The sequence below is a fragment of the Dryobates pubescens genome, chromosome 2 (genome assembly GCF_014839835.1).
Source record: "Dryobates pubescens isolate bDryPub1 chromosome 2, bDryPub1.pri, whole genome shotgun sequence".
NCBI lineage: Eukaryota > Metazoa > Chordata > Aves > Piciformes > Picidae > Dryobates > Dryobates pubescens.
In genome coordinates this window covers 50,885,251-50,899,855 of record NC_071613.1, presented here as the reverse complement: position 1 = coordinate 50,899,855, position 14,605 = coordinate 50,885,251, and the positions used below count along the sequence as shown (strand labels likewise).

The 14,605-nt window shown below is 50.3% G+C and overlaps 1 protein-coding gene across 3 annotated transcripts in view; it reads left to right on the top strand.

Moving 5' to 3' along the window:
• The window catches only part of GPD2 (glycerol-3-phosphate dehydrogenase 2), a 76,803-nt gene extending 65,086 nt beyond the window's left edge, over nt 1–11,717 (top strand). For 2 of the 3 annotated variants that reach the window (XM_054177474.1, XM_054177485.1), the window contains exons 12-17: nt 542–673; nt 2,376–2,534; nt 3,324–3,436; nt 4,066–4,144; nt 4,262–4,360; nt 8,278–9,992. In XM_054177474.1, the coding sequence (XP_054033449.1) occupies nt 542–673; nt 2,376–2,534; nt 3,324–3,436; nt 4,066–4,144; nt 4,262–4,360; nt 8,278–8,403 (708 nt within the window). In that variant the 3' untranslated portion in view covers nt 8,404–9,992. Of the gene's footprint in view, nt 1–541; nt 674–2,375; nt 2,535–3,323; nt 3,437–4,065; nt 4,145–4,261; nt 4,361–8,277; nt 9,993–11,302 lie in introns of those variants that run through there. The other variant, XR_008463051.1, reaches the window with a different exon arrangement.
• Nucleotides 11,718–14,605: the final 2,888 nt, after the last annotated feature.

The window sequence follows — 14,605 nt, the reverse complement described above, 5'->3', positions numbered from 1 at the left end:
TGTGCAGCAGTGTCGCTGCTGCTCTGACCCATTCACAGCCCAAGGAGTTTCCTCCCACACAATCAACATCCAGTGCCCTCCTCAGGTTGTTTGTGGCTTGTGATAAGAGGCTTGGCAAGCCACTTCTGTGTCTTTGATGTGCTTTCCAAAGCATGGAGTCACAGAGGGGCTTGGGTTGGAAAAGCCTTTTAAGATCATCCATTCCAACCATTTTCTAACCCTACCAAGGCTAGGGCTAAACCATGTCCCTCAGCACCACTTCTCTGCATCTTTGAAACACCTCCCTGGGGAGCCTGTTCCAGTCTTTGAGGACACTTTCAGTGAAGAAGTTTCCTCTAAAGTCCAACCTAAACCTCTCCTGGTGCAACTTGAGGCCTTTTCCTCTTGTCCCGTCACTGGGAGAAGAGACCAACCCACAATTGGCTCCAGCTTCCTTTCAGAGAGTTGCAGACAGCCACGAGGTCTCCCCTCAGCCTCCTTTTCTCCAGGCTGGACAACCCCAGTTTCTTCATCATGTTGAATTCTGTTTTCAACTCCACAGGTGGCTCAGCATCTGGCTTCAACCTATGGTGACAAGGCTTTTGAGGTGGCCAAGATAGCCCAGGTGACCGGGAAGAGATGGCCCATCGTCGGGAAACGGCTTGTGTCGGAATTTCCTTACATTGAAGCTGAGGTATGTGCAGAAACTCCATCGTGTTCTCTGAATCCCAGCATGGGGGTGGGTTGAAAGGACCTCTGGCACCCTCACAACAAAGAAGTTTCTCCTCATCTTCAGGTGGAACCTCCTGGCTCCCTGTTTCTGCCTGTTGTCCCTTGTCCCGTCACAGGGCAAGAAGTCTGATGAGACTGGCCTCATCCTTTTGTCCCTCAGGCTTTAGCTCTTGCTGAGCATTGCTCTGATCCCCTCTGGGGCTGCTCTTCTCCAGGCTCAACAGCCCCAGGGCTCTCAGCCTTTCCTCCTCACAGGGATGCTGCAGGCCCCTCAGCATCTTTGGAGCCTCCTTTGGACACTCTCTGTCCCTCTTAAACTGGGGAGCCTAGAACTGGGTCCGCTGGATTCTGTCCAGTAGTTGCCTGTCTCTCTGGAACTGGAGCCTAAAACTGGACCCATTTATCCAGGTGTGTCCTCATTGAGGCAGAGTAGAGGGGATGGAGAACCTCTGACCCACTGGGCACACTCTTCATGTGCCTCAGGAGACATCTGACCTACTTGGCTGGCCATGAGGGTACATTGCTGACTCCTGGGGAACTTGTGGTGCTCCAGCACTCCTAGATAGAATAGAATTAGAATAGAATTAGAATAGAATTAGAATAGAATAGAATAGAATAGAATAGAATAGAATAGAATAGAATAGAATAGAATAGCAGAGCAGAGCAGAGCAGAGCATAGCATAGAATAGATTGGATTGAATTAATCAGGTTAGAAAAGACCTTTGAGATCATTGAGTCCAACCTATCACCCAACACCATCTCATCAACTAAACCATGGCACCAAGCACCCCATCCAATCTCCTCTTAAACACCACCAGGGATGGTGACTCCACCACCTCCCTGGGCAGCACATTCCAATGGCAAATCTCTCTTGCTGGGAAGAGCTTCTTCCATAACATCCAGCCTAAACCTCCCCTGGCACAGCTTGAGACTGTGTCCTCTTGTTCTGGTGCTGCTTGCCTGGGAGAAGAGACCAACCCCCACCTGGCTACAACCTCCCTTCAGGGAGTTGGAGAGAGCAAGAAGGTCTCCCATGAGCCTCCTCTTCTCCAGGCTAAGCAACCCCAGCTCCCTCAGCCTCTCCTCACAGGGCTGTGCTCCAGACCCCTCCCCAGCTTTGTTGCCCTTCTCTGGACACCTTCCAGCAACTCAACATCTTTCCTAACCTGAGGAGCCCAGAACTGGACACAGGACTCAAGGTGTGGCCTAAACCAGTGCAGTGTACAGGCGCAGAATGACCTCCCTGCTCCTGCTGGCCATGCTGTTCTTGATACAGGCCAGGATGCCATTGGCCTTCTTGGCCACCTGGGCACACTGCTGGCTCATGTTCAGCCTACTCTCAACCAGTACCCCCAGGTCCCTCTCTGCCTGGCCATTCTCCAGCCACTCTGACCCCAGCCTGTAGCCCTGCATGGGGTTGTTGTGCTGTTCTCCAGCAGCTCACCCCCTCACTTGTTCGCTGCTCAGCTCACCCTCACCTTTGATCCCAGGTGCACTTTAAAAACGATTCCAAGGGAGGAAGAGCTTCTCAAGCCCTTCTGCTGGCTGGGTGGGAGGCTGTCGCAGCAGGTCACAGCCCAGTGGTGCAGTTTGTGGTGCTGAGCAGAGGTTCTGGCAGCTCCTGGCTGGTTTCTCAGTGGTGCTTCCCTCTCCCCCATGTGCAGGTGGTGTATGGTGTGAAGGAGTACGCCCGCACCGTGGTGGACATCATCTCCCGCCGCACTCGCCTGGCCTTTCTCAACGTGCAGGCTGCAGAGGAGGCCCTGCCAAGGATTGTGGAGATCATGGGCAAAGAACTGAACTGGAGTGAGCAGAAAAAAAAGGTACAAAGGGCCTTTGTCATCTGAAACTGGGTTGTTTTTCTGAAGGAGTTTCCAGCTCTGAAGGAGTGGACTAGAAGCCCTCGAGTGGTGCTTTCTTCTCCAGAGTGATTCACTTGGTGTCATTCCTAGCTACAAAGAGTGGTTTGGGTTGGAAGGGATCTACTTCCAACCCCCCTGCCATGGGCAGCAGCCTATTGGAAGGAAATCAGAATAGCTGGGGAATGAGCTGGCCTTGGCTGGAGAAGACAAGGAAGAGCCAAGTCCTGCTCCCCAGCTTTAAAAGCAAATCATAGAGTGCACTGGGTTGGAAGGAACCCTTAAAGGTCATCCAGTCCAGCACCCCTGCATTAAACAGGGACATCCTCAACTAGATCAGGTTGCTCAGAGCCCCATCAAGCCTGATTTTGAATGTCTCCAGGGATGAGGCTTCCAGCTCCCTGGGCAACCTGTTCCAGTGTTCCACCACCCTCATAGTAAAAAAGGTTTTTCCTAATGTCCATCATAGAATAGTTTGAGGTTGGAAAAGCCCTCTAAGATCATCCAGTCCAACCAGCAGCCCAACACCACTATGGCCATTAAACCATCTCCCCAAGTTCCATGTCCTACACATTTCTTGACCACCTCCAGGGAGGGGAAGAAAACTTGGTGTTCTGTTCTGTTCCTCCTGAGATACTTTGTGTGCTGACCACCTTTTCAGCAGGTCTGAATCAGAAAAGGAGGATGGTGGAGATGATGCTGCAAGATCAGCCTGCTCCTCACACACACACAACTCTTCTTTTGTCCTTGTAGGAAGAGCTTGAAGCTGCTAAAAGATTTCTCTATTTTGAAATGGGCTACAAAGTGAAATCAGATCAATTGGCAAACAGCTCTGAAATCAGCCTCCTGCCTTCAGATATTGAAAGGTGAGTGAAGAGTTCCCTTTGCTGCTAGGGATTCAGACCTGTCCTGCTCCCCAGAGGTAGTGCTCTCCCTGGAATTGTTTTGGGTGGAAAAGAGCTACAAGGTCATCGAGTCCAACCATCAGCCCAGCACTACCACAGCCATGAAACCCTGTCCCAAAGGGCCATGGCCACAGGTTTCTTCACAGCATCACAGTATCACTAAGGTTGGAAGAGACCTCAAAGATCATCAAGTCCAACCTATCTCCACAGACCTCATGACTAGACCATGGCACCAAGTGCCACGTCCAATCCCCTCTTGAACACCTCCAGGGACGGCAACTCCTCCACCCTCTTGAACTCCTCCAGGCATGGTGACTCCATCACCTCCTTGGGTAGCCTGTTCCAATGCCTGGCCACTCCTGCAGCAAAGAAATTGTTCCTCATCTCCAACCTAAACCTCCCCTGGTGCAGTTTCAGGCCATTTCCTCTTGTCCTATCATCTGATACTAAGGAGAAGAGACCAACCTCCTTTCAGGGAGCTGTAGAGGTCTCCCCTCAGCCTCCTCTTCTCCAGACTAAATAACTCCAGGTCCTTCAGCTGCTGCTCACCAGCCCTGTCCTCTAGTTCTCTGCTAAGCCTCCTCTTGCAGGTACAAGAAGCGCTTCCACATGTTTGACAAGGAGAATAAAGGCTTCATCACCATCCTGGACGTGCAGCGTGTCCTGGAGGTAACCTCTCGTGTTCTTTTGGCTCCCTTTTGAAGCCCCTCCTCTCGATTTCAGTGTGGCCCAAGCAGTGCTGAGCAGTGCAGTTGAATCATCTCTGTGCTGCTTCTTTGTCTGCAGAGCATCAGCATGCAGATTGATGAGAACACCCTTCATGAAATCCTCAACGAGGTGGATCTGAACAAAAATGGGCAGGTGGAGCTCAACGAGTTCCTGCAGGTAGGTGCTGCTTTGTCACCAGAGGAGCTGGCATGGGCAAAGGCACAGGGATTTCACTGCTTTCCCCTCCTTTCTGAAGGGCTGGGTCAGAGGCCAGGGGAGTGGTGTAGTGACAGAGCACTGTGGAGATGTTGCTCTTTGCCCTGTCACAGGGTGAGAGATACACAGAGAGGTTTAGGCCAGACCTTAGGAAGGAACTCTTCAGCACAAGGATGGTGAGACTCTGGAACAGGTTGCCCAGGGAGGTGCTGGCAGCCCCAACATTGGATGTTTTTAAGGCCAGGCTGGATGTGACTCTGTGCAAGCTGGTCTAGTGGAAAGTGCCCCTGCCCATGGAACTGGATGATCCTTGAGGCCCCTTCCAGCTCTATGAATCTGTGAACCCTCCTGTGACCAAACCAGGATGGTGACAACCCATCCAGCTGCTTCTTCCAGGGCTTGAAGCTGAGGGGTGCTGCTGAAGCCTGGTGGTGTCCCAGCTGGCTTCTCTTTTTTCTGAGGAGCCTTTCCTGGTGTGGTGTTCCCACTGCCTGCCACGTCTCTTCTGCCTGGTGGCAATGATGAATGCTGAACATGAGAGAAATTAATGCTGGGGATTTTGGTCAATGTCAGCCCTTTCTTCACTGTGTCAAGTTAAACAAACAAGATCAAGGCAGAGGAAATGGTAATTGTCTCTCTGGAGATGAGCTGCAGATAAGAGCAGCCTTGTTGAATCTAAATGCAGGGAATTTTCACAGGTTGTGGCCAGCATGACAAAAAAAAAAAGGACAATTTATTGGCCTAAAATGCTGCAGTTCAGCTGGAGAACTGAAAGGCAGTGGGGGGGAGGGGAAGAAAAAAACCCAACTAAACCATACTGGGGGGGTTGGGAGAAGAAACCACAGCTCTGGGAGTTTGCTGATGAATTCAGAGAGAAGAGGAAAGCACAGCTGCTGCTTTAGCTGCTGGAAAGGCCTTCTTCTTACATCCCCCTGCATGTGGAAAGATGTCATTGAGGGGAGGGGAAGCCACTGTTTACTGTGAGGGCTCTGTTTAGCTGTCATTCCAGAACTCCAGCATGGTGTGGGTTAGAAGGGACCTCTGGAGATTATCCAGTCCAAGCCCCCTGCCAAAGCAGGGGCACCCACAGCAGCTTGCCCAGCAGCACAATGGCCAGGGGGCTTTGGAAGCTCCCCACAGGAGACTCCACAGCTTCTCTGGGCAGCCTCCTCCAGGCCTCCAGCACCCTCCCACCAAACAAGTTTCTCCTCATCTTCAGGTGGAACCTCCTGGCTTCCAGTTTGTGCCCATTGCCCCTTGTCTTGTCCCTGGGCACCACTGACAAGAGTCTGGCCCCAGCCTCTTGCTCCCCACAGCTCCTTTAGCTCTTGCTGAGCACTGATGAGATCCCTTCTGGGGCTGCTCTTCTCCAGGCTCCACAGCCCCAGGGCTCTCAGCCTTTCCTCCTCACAGAGATGCTGCAAGCCCCTCAGCATCTTTGTAGCCTCTGCTGGACTCTCTCCAGCAGTTCCCTGTCTGTCTTGAACTCTTGGATTAAGCTAGTTTGGCCATGTTGTGGTTAAGAAGCTGAAGCATCCACAAATTACCTCTAGTGTGGATTTTGTGGTGGCTCTCTGGGGTTTTGGCTTTCCTGTGCTGAGCTGCCTCGTTAGGACTTGGCTGCCCTACCTCGCCATGTCTGCAAAACCCAAAGGCCACATCAGAGTTCTCCTACATTCACAGGATCATAGAATGGTTTGGGTTGTTAGAAGGGACCTCAAAGATCAGTAATGACGAGTGTAGAGTCCTGCATCTGGGAATGAACAACAGCAGGCACCAGTACAGACCTGGGGTTGTCCTGCTGGAAAGCAGCTCCATGGGGAAAGACCTTGGAGTCCTAGTGGACAGCAAGTTAGGGGACAGCAAGTTAGGGACAGCAATGTGCCCTTGTGGTCAGGAGGGCCAATGGGATCCTGGGGTGCAGCAAGAAATGTGCAGCCAGTATATCTAGGGAGGTTCTCCTCCCCCTCTACTCTGCTCCAGTGAGGCCATTTCTGGAATATTGTGTCCAGTTCTGGGCTCCCCAGTTCAAGAGGGACAGGAATCTGCTGGAGAGAGTCCAGTGGAGGCTATGAGGATGCTAAAGGGATTGGGACATTTGTCTGTGGAGGAAAGGCTGAGAGACCTGGGGCTGTTCAGTCTGGAGAAGAGAAGGCTGAGGGGGGCTCTTATGAATGCCTATGAATATCTGAGGGGTGGGGTCAAGAAGAAGGGGTCAGTCTCTTTTCAGTGGTGCCCAGTAACAGGACAAGGAGCAACAGGCACAAGCTGCAACCCAGCAGGTTCCACCTCAGCAGGAGGAGAAACCTCTTTGACCTGAGTGTGCTGGAGCAAAGCTACACTGAGAGGTTGTGGGGTCTCCTTCTCTGCAGACTTCCAAGACCCATCTGGATGCATTCCTGTGTGGCCTGCAGGGGTGCTTTGGCAGTGGGTTTGGAGGCAATGATCTCCAGAGGTCCCTTCCATCCCCTACTATTCCATGATTCTATGATTCCCCTCCCAGATGCTCGTCCAGCTTCAGCAGGGCTGGTCCCACATTTGCAGAGGTCCTGCTGGAGACACCATTGATGATTTTCCTGTGCAGGGCAATAAATCTGAAGGATTCTTAGTTCCCAGCAAGATATCCAGAGCAGCCTTTGAGGAGCTGCTGGCTATAATTTCCAATCTAATGCTGACTTTATCCGTGGGATCAACAAGAATTAACTAAAACCTTATCACCAGTGTGTGCTCGTTAAGAGAGAGCCCAGCCCAGCTTCAGGGACTTAAAGGCAAATTAGTTTCTAAAAGTCTATAAAGGAATTTGGATTTGCAAGAATGGTGGAAGTCAAGTGCAGTGTCTCTGCAAAGGAGGATGTGTGGATGGAAGGGGCACGGTCTGGGGTCAGGGGTAGAGTAGGAGTGGCAGCGGTGCTGAGTTGGTTACATCTCCAGGGATGCTGAGGTTTGGTGTTGGGAAGAATTTCTTCACAGAGATGGTTCTCAGGCCCAAGTGCCACATCCAATCCTTTTTTGAACACCTCCAGGGATGGTGACTCCACCACCTCCCTGGGCAGCACATCCCAATGGCCAGTTACTCTTTCTGGGAAGAATTTTCTCCTCACCTTGAGCCTAAACCTCCCCTAGCACAGCTTGAGGCTGTGTCCTCTTCTTCTGGTTGCCTGGGAGAAGAGACCAACCCCCAGCTGGCTACAACCTCCCTTCAGGTAGTTGTAGAGAGCAATAAGGTCACCCCTGAGTCTCCTCTTCTCCAGGCTAAACAACCCCAGCTCCCTCAACCTCTCCCCATGAGGCTTGTTCTCAAGAATCAACCAGGTTGGAAGAGACTTCCAAGATCATCCAGTCCAACCTATCACCCAGCCCTATCCAATCAGCTAGACCGTGGCACTAAGAGCCTCATCCAGTCTCTTCTTAAACACCTCCAGGGATGGTGACTCCACCACCTCCCTGGGCAGCACATTCCAATGGCCAATCTCTCTCTCTCTGAAGAACTTCTTCCTAATACCCAGCCAGAACCTCCCCTGGGGACAACTTGAGACTGTGTCCTCTTGTTCTGGTGCTGCTTGCCTGAGAGAAGAGACCAACCCCCACCTGGCTACAACCTCCCTTCAGGTAGTTGTAGACAGCAATGAGGTCTTCCCTGAGCCTCCTCTCCCCAGCCTCGTTGCCCTTCTCTGGACATGTTCAAGTCTCTCAATATCCTTCCTAACCTGAGGGGCCCAGAACTGGACACAGGGCTCAAGGTGTGGCCTGACCAGTGCTGAGCACAGGGCAGAATGCCTACCCTGCTTGCATCGGTGGAGGACTGGTGTGGGTTGCAGTTACCTTGCTGTCCCTCTGGCAGGTTGCTGAGACCTTCCCTGTCCCTCTTGCTTCCCCAGCTGATGAGTGCCATCCAGAAGGGCCACGTCTCGGGCAGCCGGCTGGCCGTGCTGATGAAGACCGCCGAGGAGAACCTGCGGCAGCGCTCGGTCATCCCGGTGGACCGCAGCGGTGGGGGCCTGTGAGCTTCGGCCTCCCCCACGCCTGCTGGCAAGTCCAACAACCACCAGGTCTGCTCTGCTGTGAGTCCAGCCCCCCACCAGGCCTGCTCACAGCCACAAACATTCCAGTTCTTCTGACTCTCCTGGCTTGTCCCAGATAAGTGGTGTCCATCTGTTGGTGTAGCTCCTACAACGGCACGTTTGGGTGCGTTTTGTTCTCCTTTGTCAGTGGTTTTCTGTGCAGCTCTTTACTGCTCCAGCATGTGGCCTTTTGGCTTGGGTGCTCTCCAGACGTTGGGGTTGGTTGACAAGAGTGTGGGGGGCACAGCCTAGAGGGACTTGGGGGCACTCAGAAGGACCTGGAGACACACACGAGGACCATGCTGCCTTCTTCGTCGACTGTTCTATCACCTTTGACAAACGAGATGCTCAGAAGCGAGCCCTGCCTGCCTTGAGGTGTCTTCTGGTTTTGCAAAGATCTGTTTAGTGTTTCAAAGCTGCTGGTTTGCCCCCTGCAGTGAAGAGAAGGAAAGCTGACCCTTCAGGGTTGGAGATGGCACCAGGGAAGGAACCAACCTGATGCCTCCTGAGACAGCGATTGCAGCGAGGAGCTGTCCGCAGCCTTCCAGAGGTGATTTTGGGTTTGCTCTGTTGACTGCTCTCTTATTTTTGTGGCACCAAACTCAGCAGCAGCATGAAGCTGGAAGAGGACAGGACATCTTGATTAATCACCCCAGCTAATTACTTAGCCAAGAGCCAGGGGACAGCTGCTTCTTCTCCTAGCTGAATCAAACCCAGCTTCCTTCACTAAACAGCCTTGGCTTAGCGGTGAGGTTTTATGCCATCCAACTTCACCCTGCTTCCAGCTGGGAGAAGTGGGATGTGGGCAGGTTTTAGATGGCAAAAAGTCTTAATTTAGCTCAAAATGTTTAGCCAGGCAGGTTAGTGGGGGGGGGGAATTAATAATTAGTGATAAAATAATAATAATTAGGACCTTAGGACCAGTCACTTGGGATGTTCTCTCAGCAGCTTTGTGTCCTCTTTGTCTTCCTGCTGCAGTTTGGACATCAGCTGGGAGGTTTCTGGCCAGGAATGGGCACCTTGAGAAGGGTTTGGTGATGAATTTGTTGGTCTGTTCAGGTGGGGTTTATTTTTGAGTAGCAATCCCAAACAGTAACCCAAAGGAAGCTTCAGTTCCAAGGAGCCACATTTTCTACCTGGTAAAATCTAATCTGTTTTAACTGGTGCCAGTTTCTACCTGGGTAAAACCTGGTTTATTTTAACTGGTGCCAGTTTCCACTTGGGTAAAACCTGGTTTATTTTAACTGGTGCCAGTTTCTACCTGGGTAAAACCTGGTTTATTTTAACTGGTGCCAGTTTCCACTTGGGTAAAACCTGGTTTATTTTAACTGGTGCCACTTTCTACCTGAGTAAAACTTGGTTTATTTTAACTGGTGCCAGTTTCTACTTGGTTCATTTTAACTGGTGCCAGTTTCTACCTGGGTAAAACTTGGTTTATTTTAACTGGTGCCAGTTTATGTCTGGGTAAGATCAGCCCCTGTGTCAGTTGTGGCTCTGCAGCTCCTCTGCCAGGCTTTTGGCTATGCAGCTCCTGTGCCAGGCTCGTGGCTCTGCAGCTCCTGTGCACCTTTGACAACACCAGGAGAGGGGTGTAGGAACAAAAGGGGTTGGCTTCTCTGCTCCTGTAAACATTTCCCTTTGAGGAGTGTTCCTATGGATTCAGCTGAAGTGCAGGATGTGGGGGACAGCCTGGGGTCTCCCAAGCCCTCCTCAGATAAGAGCAGCATCACAGATCTCATCATTTCCGTGCTGCTGAGCTGGTGGTGAATGCACAGTGCACAGAGAGCAAGGGAAGGAGGGGAAGAGGGAAGCTGGGAGGAGAGGATTCTGCTGTTAATTACAAATAAAAGAAAATTACAAAAGACTAAAAGTAGTGAGACCTTGCCCAGGCCATGGAAAGGGAAATAGTTATAATATTGAACATTTTCTTGCATGGTTTAAAGAAAAATTCTCCTCCACTCCTCTCTAAAAGGCACTGTGTGAGAATTGCCGCTCCAAGTTTCCTTGGAATGCCCTCAGGATTTTCTGCTGCTTCTTTCCTTTCTCTTCCCACCCCCACCTTTCTTTATTCTTTTTTTTCTCTTTCTTTCTTTTCATGTTTTCATTTTGTCTTTTGGTTGGTTGCTTGGTTTTGCTTCTTCCCCCCCCTTCTTTCTCCCCCTTCTTTCTTCCCTTCTTTCTCCCCCTTCTTTCTTCCCTTCTTTCCCCCCTTCTCTTCCCCCTTCTCTCCCCTCTTCCCCCCTTTCTCTTCCCCCCTTTCTCTTCCCCCCTTTCTCTTCCCCCCTTTCTCTTCCCCCCTTTCTCTTCCCCCCTTTCTCTTCCCCCCTTTCTCTTCCCCCCTTTCTCTTCCCCCCTTTCTCTTCCCCCCTTTCTCTTCCCCCCTTTCTCTTCCCCCCTTTCTCTTCCCCCCTTTCTCTTCCCCCCTTTCTCTTCCTCCCTTTCTCTTCCCTCCTTCACTTTGCCCCTTCTCTTCTCCTCTTTTCTTCCCCTTTCTCTTTCCCCCCTTCTTTCTCTTTCCCCCCTTCTTTCTCTTTCCCCCCTTCTTTCTCTTTCCCCCCTTCTTTCTCTTTCCCCCCTTCTTTCTCTTTCCCCCCTTCTTTCTCTTTCCCCCCTTCTTTCTCTTTCCCCCTTTCTTTCTCTTTCCTCCTTCTTTCTCTTCCCCCTTCTCCCTTCTTTCTCTTCCCCCCTTCTCTCTTTTCCCCCCTTCTCCCTTCTCTCTCTTCCCCCCTTCTCTCTTTTCCCTTCTCTCTCTTCCCCCCTTCTCTCTTCTCCCCCCTTCTTTCTTTTCTTCTTTGTCCCTTTTCTCCTTTATATTTTGGTCCTTTTTTTCCTTTCCTTTCAGCCCTCCAGCATCAGGGCTGTGACTTTGGGATTCCCCTGGCTGGGCTCACGCATCCCTCCGCTGCAGCTTTGCTTTTGCATCCGAGGCGCTTCCCTGTCACGCTTCCCTGCTCCCTTACGTGTGGCACAGCCAGATGCTGCAGGGGCACCTCGTGTGACAAGAGGAGCTGGCATGTCCTCACTTCCAGCAGCTGCATCATGTCCTCACTTCCAACAGCTGAATCTCTCCACGCAGAGATAAAGCCACAAGTACTTGATTTGTCACCTCGGGGCCGTCGCTGCAGTCAGTGCCGCCGGTGATTCCTCCCCCCACCGTGAATATTCTGTAGGAAGAGTTGTTCAGTGTCACTGCCTGGCTTTGTTCTGATCCCAGGGGGACAAACAGCACGGGCTGGGGGTTCTCTTCTCTCCTGTTTTTTTTTGAGGTGGTGGTTTTGGGGAGGGGGTTTGCTGGGGGGGTTATTTTGTGGCTGCAAATCAACTCCCGTGTGTGTGTCCACGCTGCCCCGATTCCCTGCGGCACTCGGGAATTGTGCTCTGGCCTGAGCTGTTCGGTGCCCTGGTGGAGGCTGGGTTTGTTGGGTTGGGCTTTTCGTTTGTTTGTTTGTTTGTTTGGGGTTTTTTTTTTGACCTGTCTGGGTGTTTTGCTGCTGTTATTTATTACTTTTGATATGCAGAAGGAGCCGCATGCATTTAGAGAGCAATAAGAGGATGTATTTAATGTGCCTTGTTTTTAACCGAGTTCCCAAGCCAACGCATGAGCCAATAAAGCTGATTAAAAAGGGTCCCTTCCCTCCTCTTTTGTTACAGCAAAAAAAAAAACCAACCCCAAAACCACCAAACCCAACTTTGGGCAGCCTTGGAAAAAAATCATTTCCAATGGAAAAACACCCTGGGGGGTGGTGCTTACTAGCAAGCATCCCCTCATTTCTTTCCTTGTTTCACAGAAGCCCAGAATGTCAGCGTTTTTACTTCTGAACTACAAAATGAGGAGCAAACCTCAGCCCAGTTCCATCCAGGTTTGAGCATTTTCCCTCCTAACATAGGAAGTGAGCAGCAAGCATCCCCCAGTTCCATCCAGGTTTGAGCATTTTCCCTCCTAACATAGGAAGTGAGCAGCAAGCATCTCCCAATTCCATCCAGGTTTGAGCATTTCCCCTTCTAACATAGGAAGTGAGCAGCAAGCATCCCCCAGTTCCATCCATGTTTGAGCATTTTCCCTTCTAACATAGGAAGTGAGCAGCAAGTATCACCCAGTTCCATCCAGGTTTGAGCATTTTCCCTCCTAACATAGGAAGTGAGCAGCAAGCATCCCCCAATTCCATCCAGGTTTGAGCATTCTCCCTCGTAACATAGGAAGTGAGCAGCAAGTCTCACGCAATTCCATCCAGGTTTGAGCATTTCCCCTTCTCACATAGGAAGTGAGCAGCAAGCATCCCCCAATTCCATCCAGGTTTGAGCATTTTCCCTCCTAACATAGGAAGTGAGCAGCAAGCATCCCCCAATTCCATCCAGGTTTGAGCATTTCCCCTTCTCACATAGGAAGTGAGCAGCAAGTCTCACCCAATTCCATCCAGGTTTGAGCATTTCCCCTTCTCACATAGGAAGTGAGCAGCAAGCATCCCCCAATTCCATCCATGTTTGAGCATTTCCCCTTCTAACATAGGAAGTGAGCAGCAAGCATCCCCCAATTCCATCCAGGTTTGAGCATTTCCCTTTCTAACATAGGAAGTGAGCAGCAACACCCAATTCCATCCATGCTTTCCCTCTTTGAGCATTTTTTACTCCTGAAGTACAAAGTGAGGAGCAAAAATCGCCTCATTTTATCCATGCTTTCCTTGTGTGAGCATTTTCCCTTCTGAAATAGACGGTAAGGAGCAAGCATCACCCAATGCCATCCATGCTTTCCCTCTCTGAGCATTTCCACTTCTGAATTACAAAGTGAGGAGCGAGCATCACCCAGGTTGATCCAAACATCACCCAGTTTGATCCAAGCATCACCCAGTTTGATCCATGCTTTCCCTGTTTGAGCATTTCCACTTGTGAATTACAAAGTGAGGAGCAAGCATCACCCAGTTTGATCCAAGCATCACCCAGTTTGATCCAAGCATCACCCAGTTTGATCCATGCTTTCCCTCTCTGAGCATTTCCACTTGTGAATTACAAAGTGAGGAGCAAGCATCACCCAGTTTGATCCAAGCATCACCCAGTTTGATCCATGCTTTCCCTGTTTGAGCATTTCCACTTGTGAATTACAAAGTGAGGAGCAAGCATCACCCAGTTTGATCCAAGCATCACCCAGTTTGATCCAAGCATCACCCAGTTCCATCCAGGCTTTCCCTGTTTGAGCATTTCCTCCTTTCTGAACTACCAAACGAGGAGTGAACCCAGCACTTAGCATTCCTGGCCAGTCCACCACCGCTCAGGGTAAGGGATCAGCACTGCCATCTCCTCCCGGAATTACAACCTGGGCCCTGGGGGGAAGGGACGGGGGCAGGGGCGGGGGGGAGGGGAGCGCTGGCGTTTGGAGGGGCGGGGAAATGCCAACGCCAAGCAGTCCCTTTCGCACCCTGATGAGTTTTTATCCCAACTAAAATCAATAGGAAGGGGGTGGGGGGAAGAGGTTTCCTAATCCATTTTGATCATTTCATTCCCCCCCCCCACCCCCCAGTCAGGTTGGCCCGGGCTTGGCAGCCTTGTTGATGAATGTCCTGACAGCAGGGCCCCCGATATATTTTCATTGCTGCTTAAATCAGTAAAGCTGCTCTCAGCTTTAACACAATTTTTATCATCTCCATATCATTTTATAGGGTTTAATTTACACTTGTAATAGGGAGATTCCACAACTGCTACCTACAAGGGTTTGTGTGTGTGTGTGTGTGTGTGTGTGTCTGCAGCTGGAGCAACTCCCTTCCACATATCCCCCCACACACCTCCTAAGAAAGACCCAGGATTGGTTCCCCCCCTTCAGAGGATTTTATTTGCAAAGATGATGAATTTTATCTGTGAGTTACAGGGCAGAAAATGTTTCCTACAATCTTCTCATTGTATTTTATTTTACTTTATTTCATTTTATTTTTCCTTTCTTTTGTGTTACTTTTATTTTCCTTTCTTCTATTTCATTTTATTTTACTTTATTTCATTTTATTTTACTTTATTTCATTTTATTTTACTTTATTTCATTTTATTTTACTTTTATTTTACTTTATTTTATTTTACTTTTATTTTCCTTTATTTTATTTTCCTTTATTTTATTTTTACTTTATTTTACTTTTATTTTCCTTTATTTTATTTTCCTTTATTT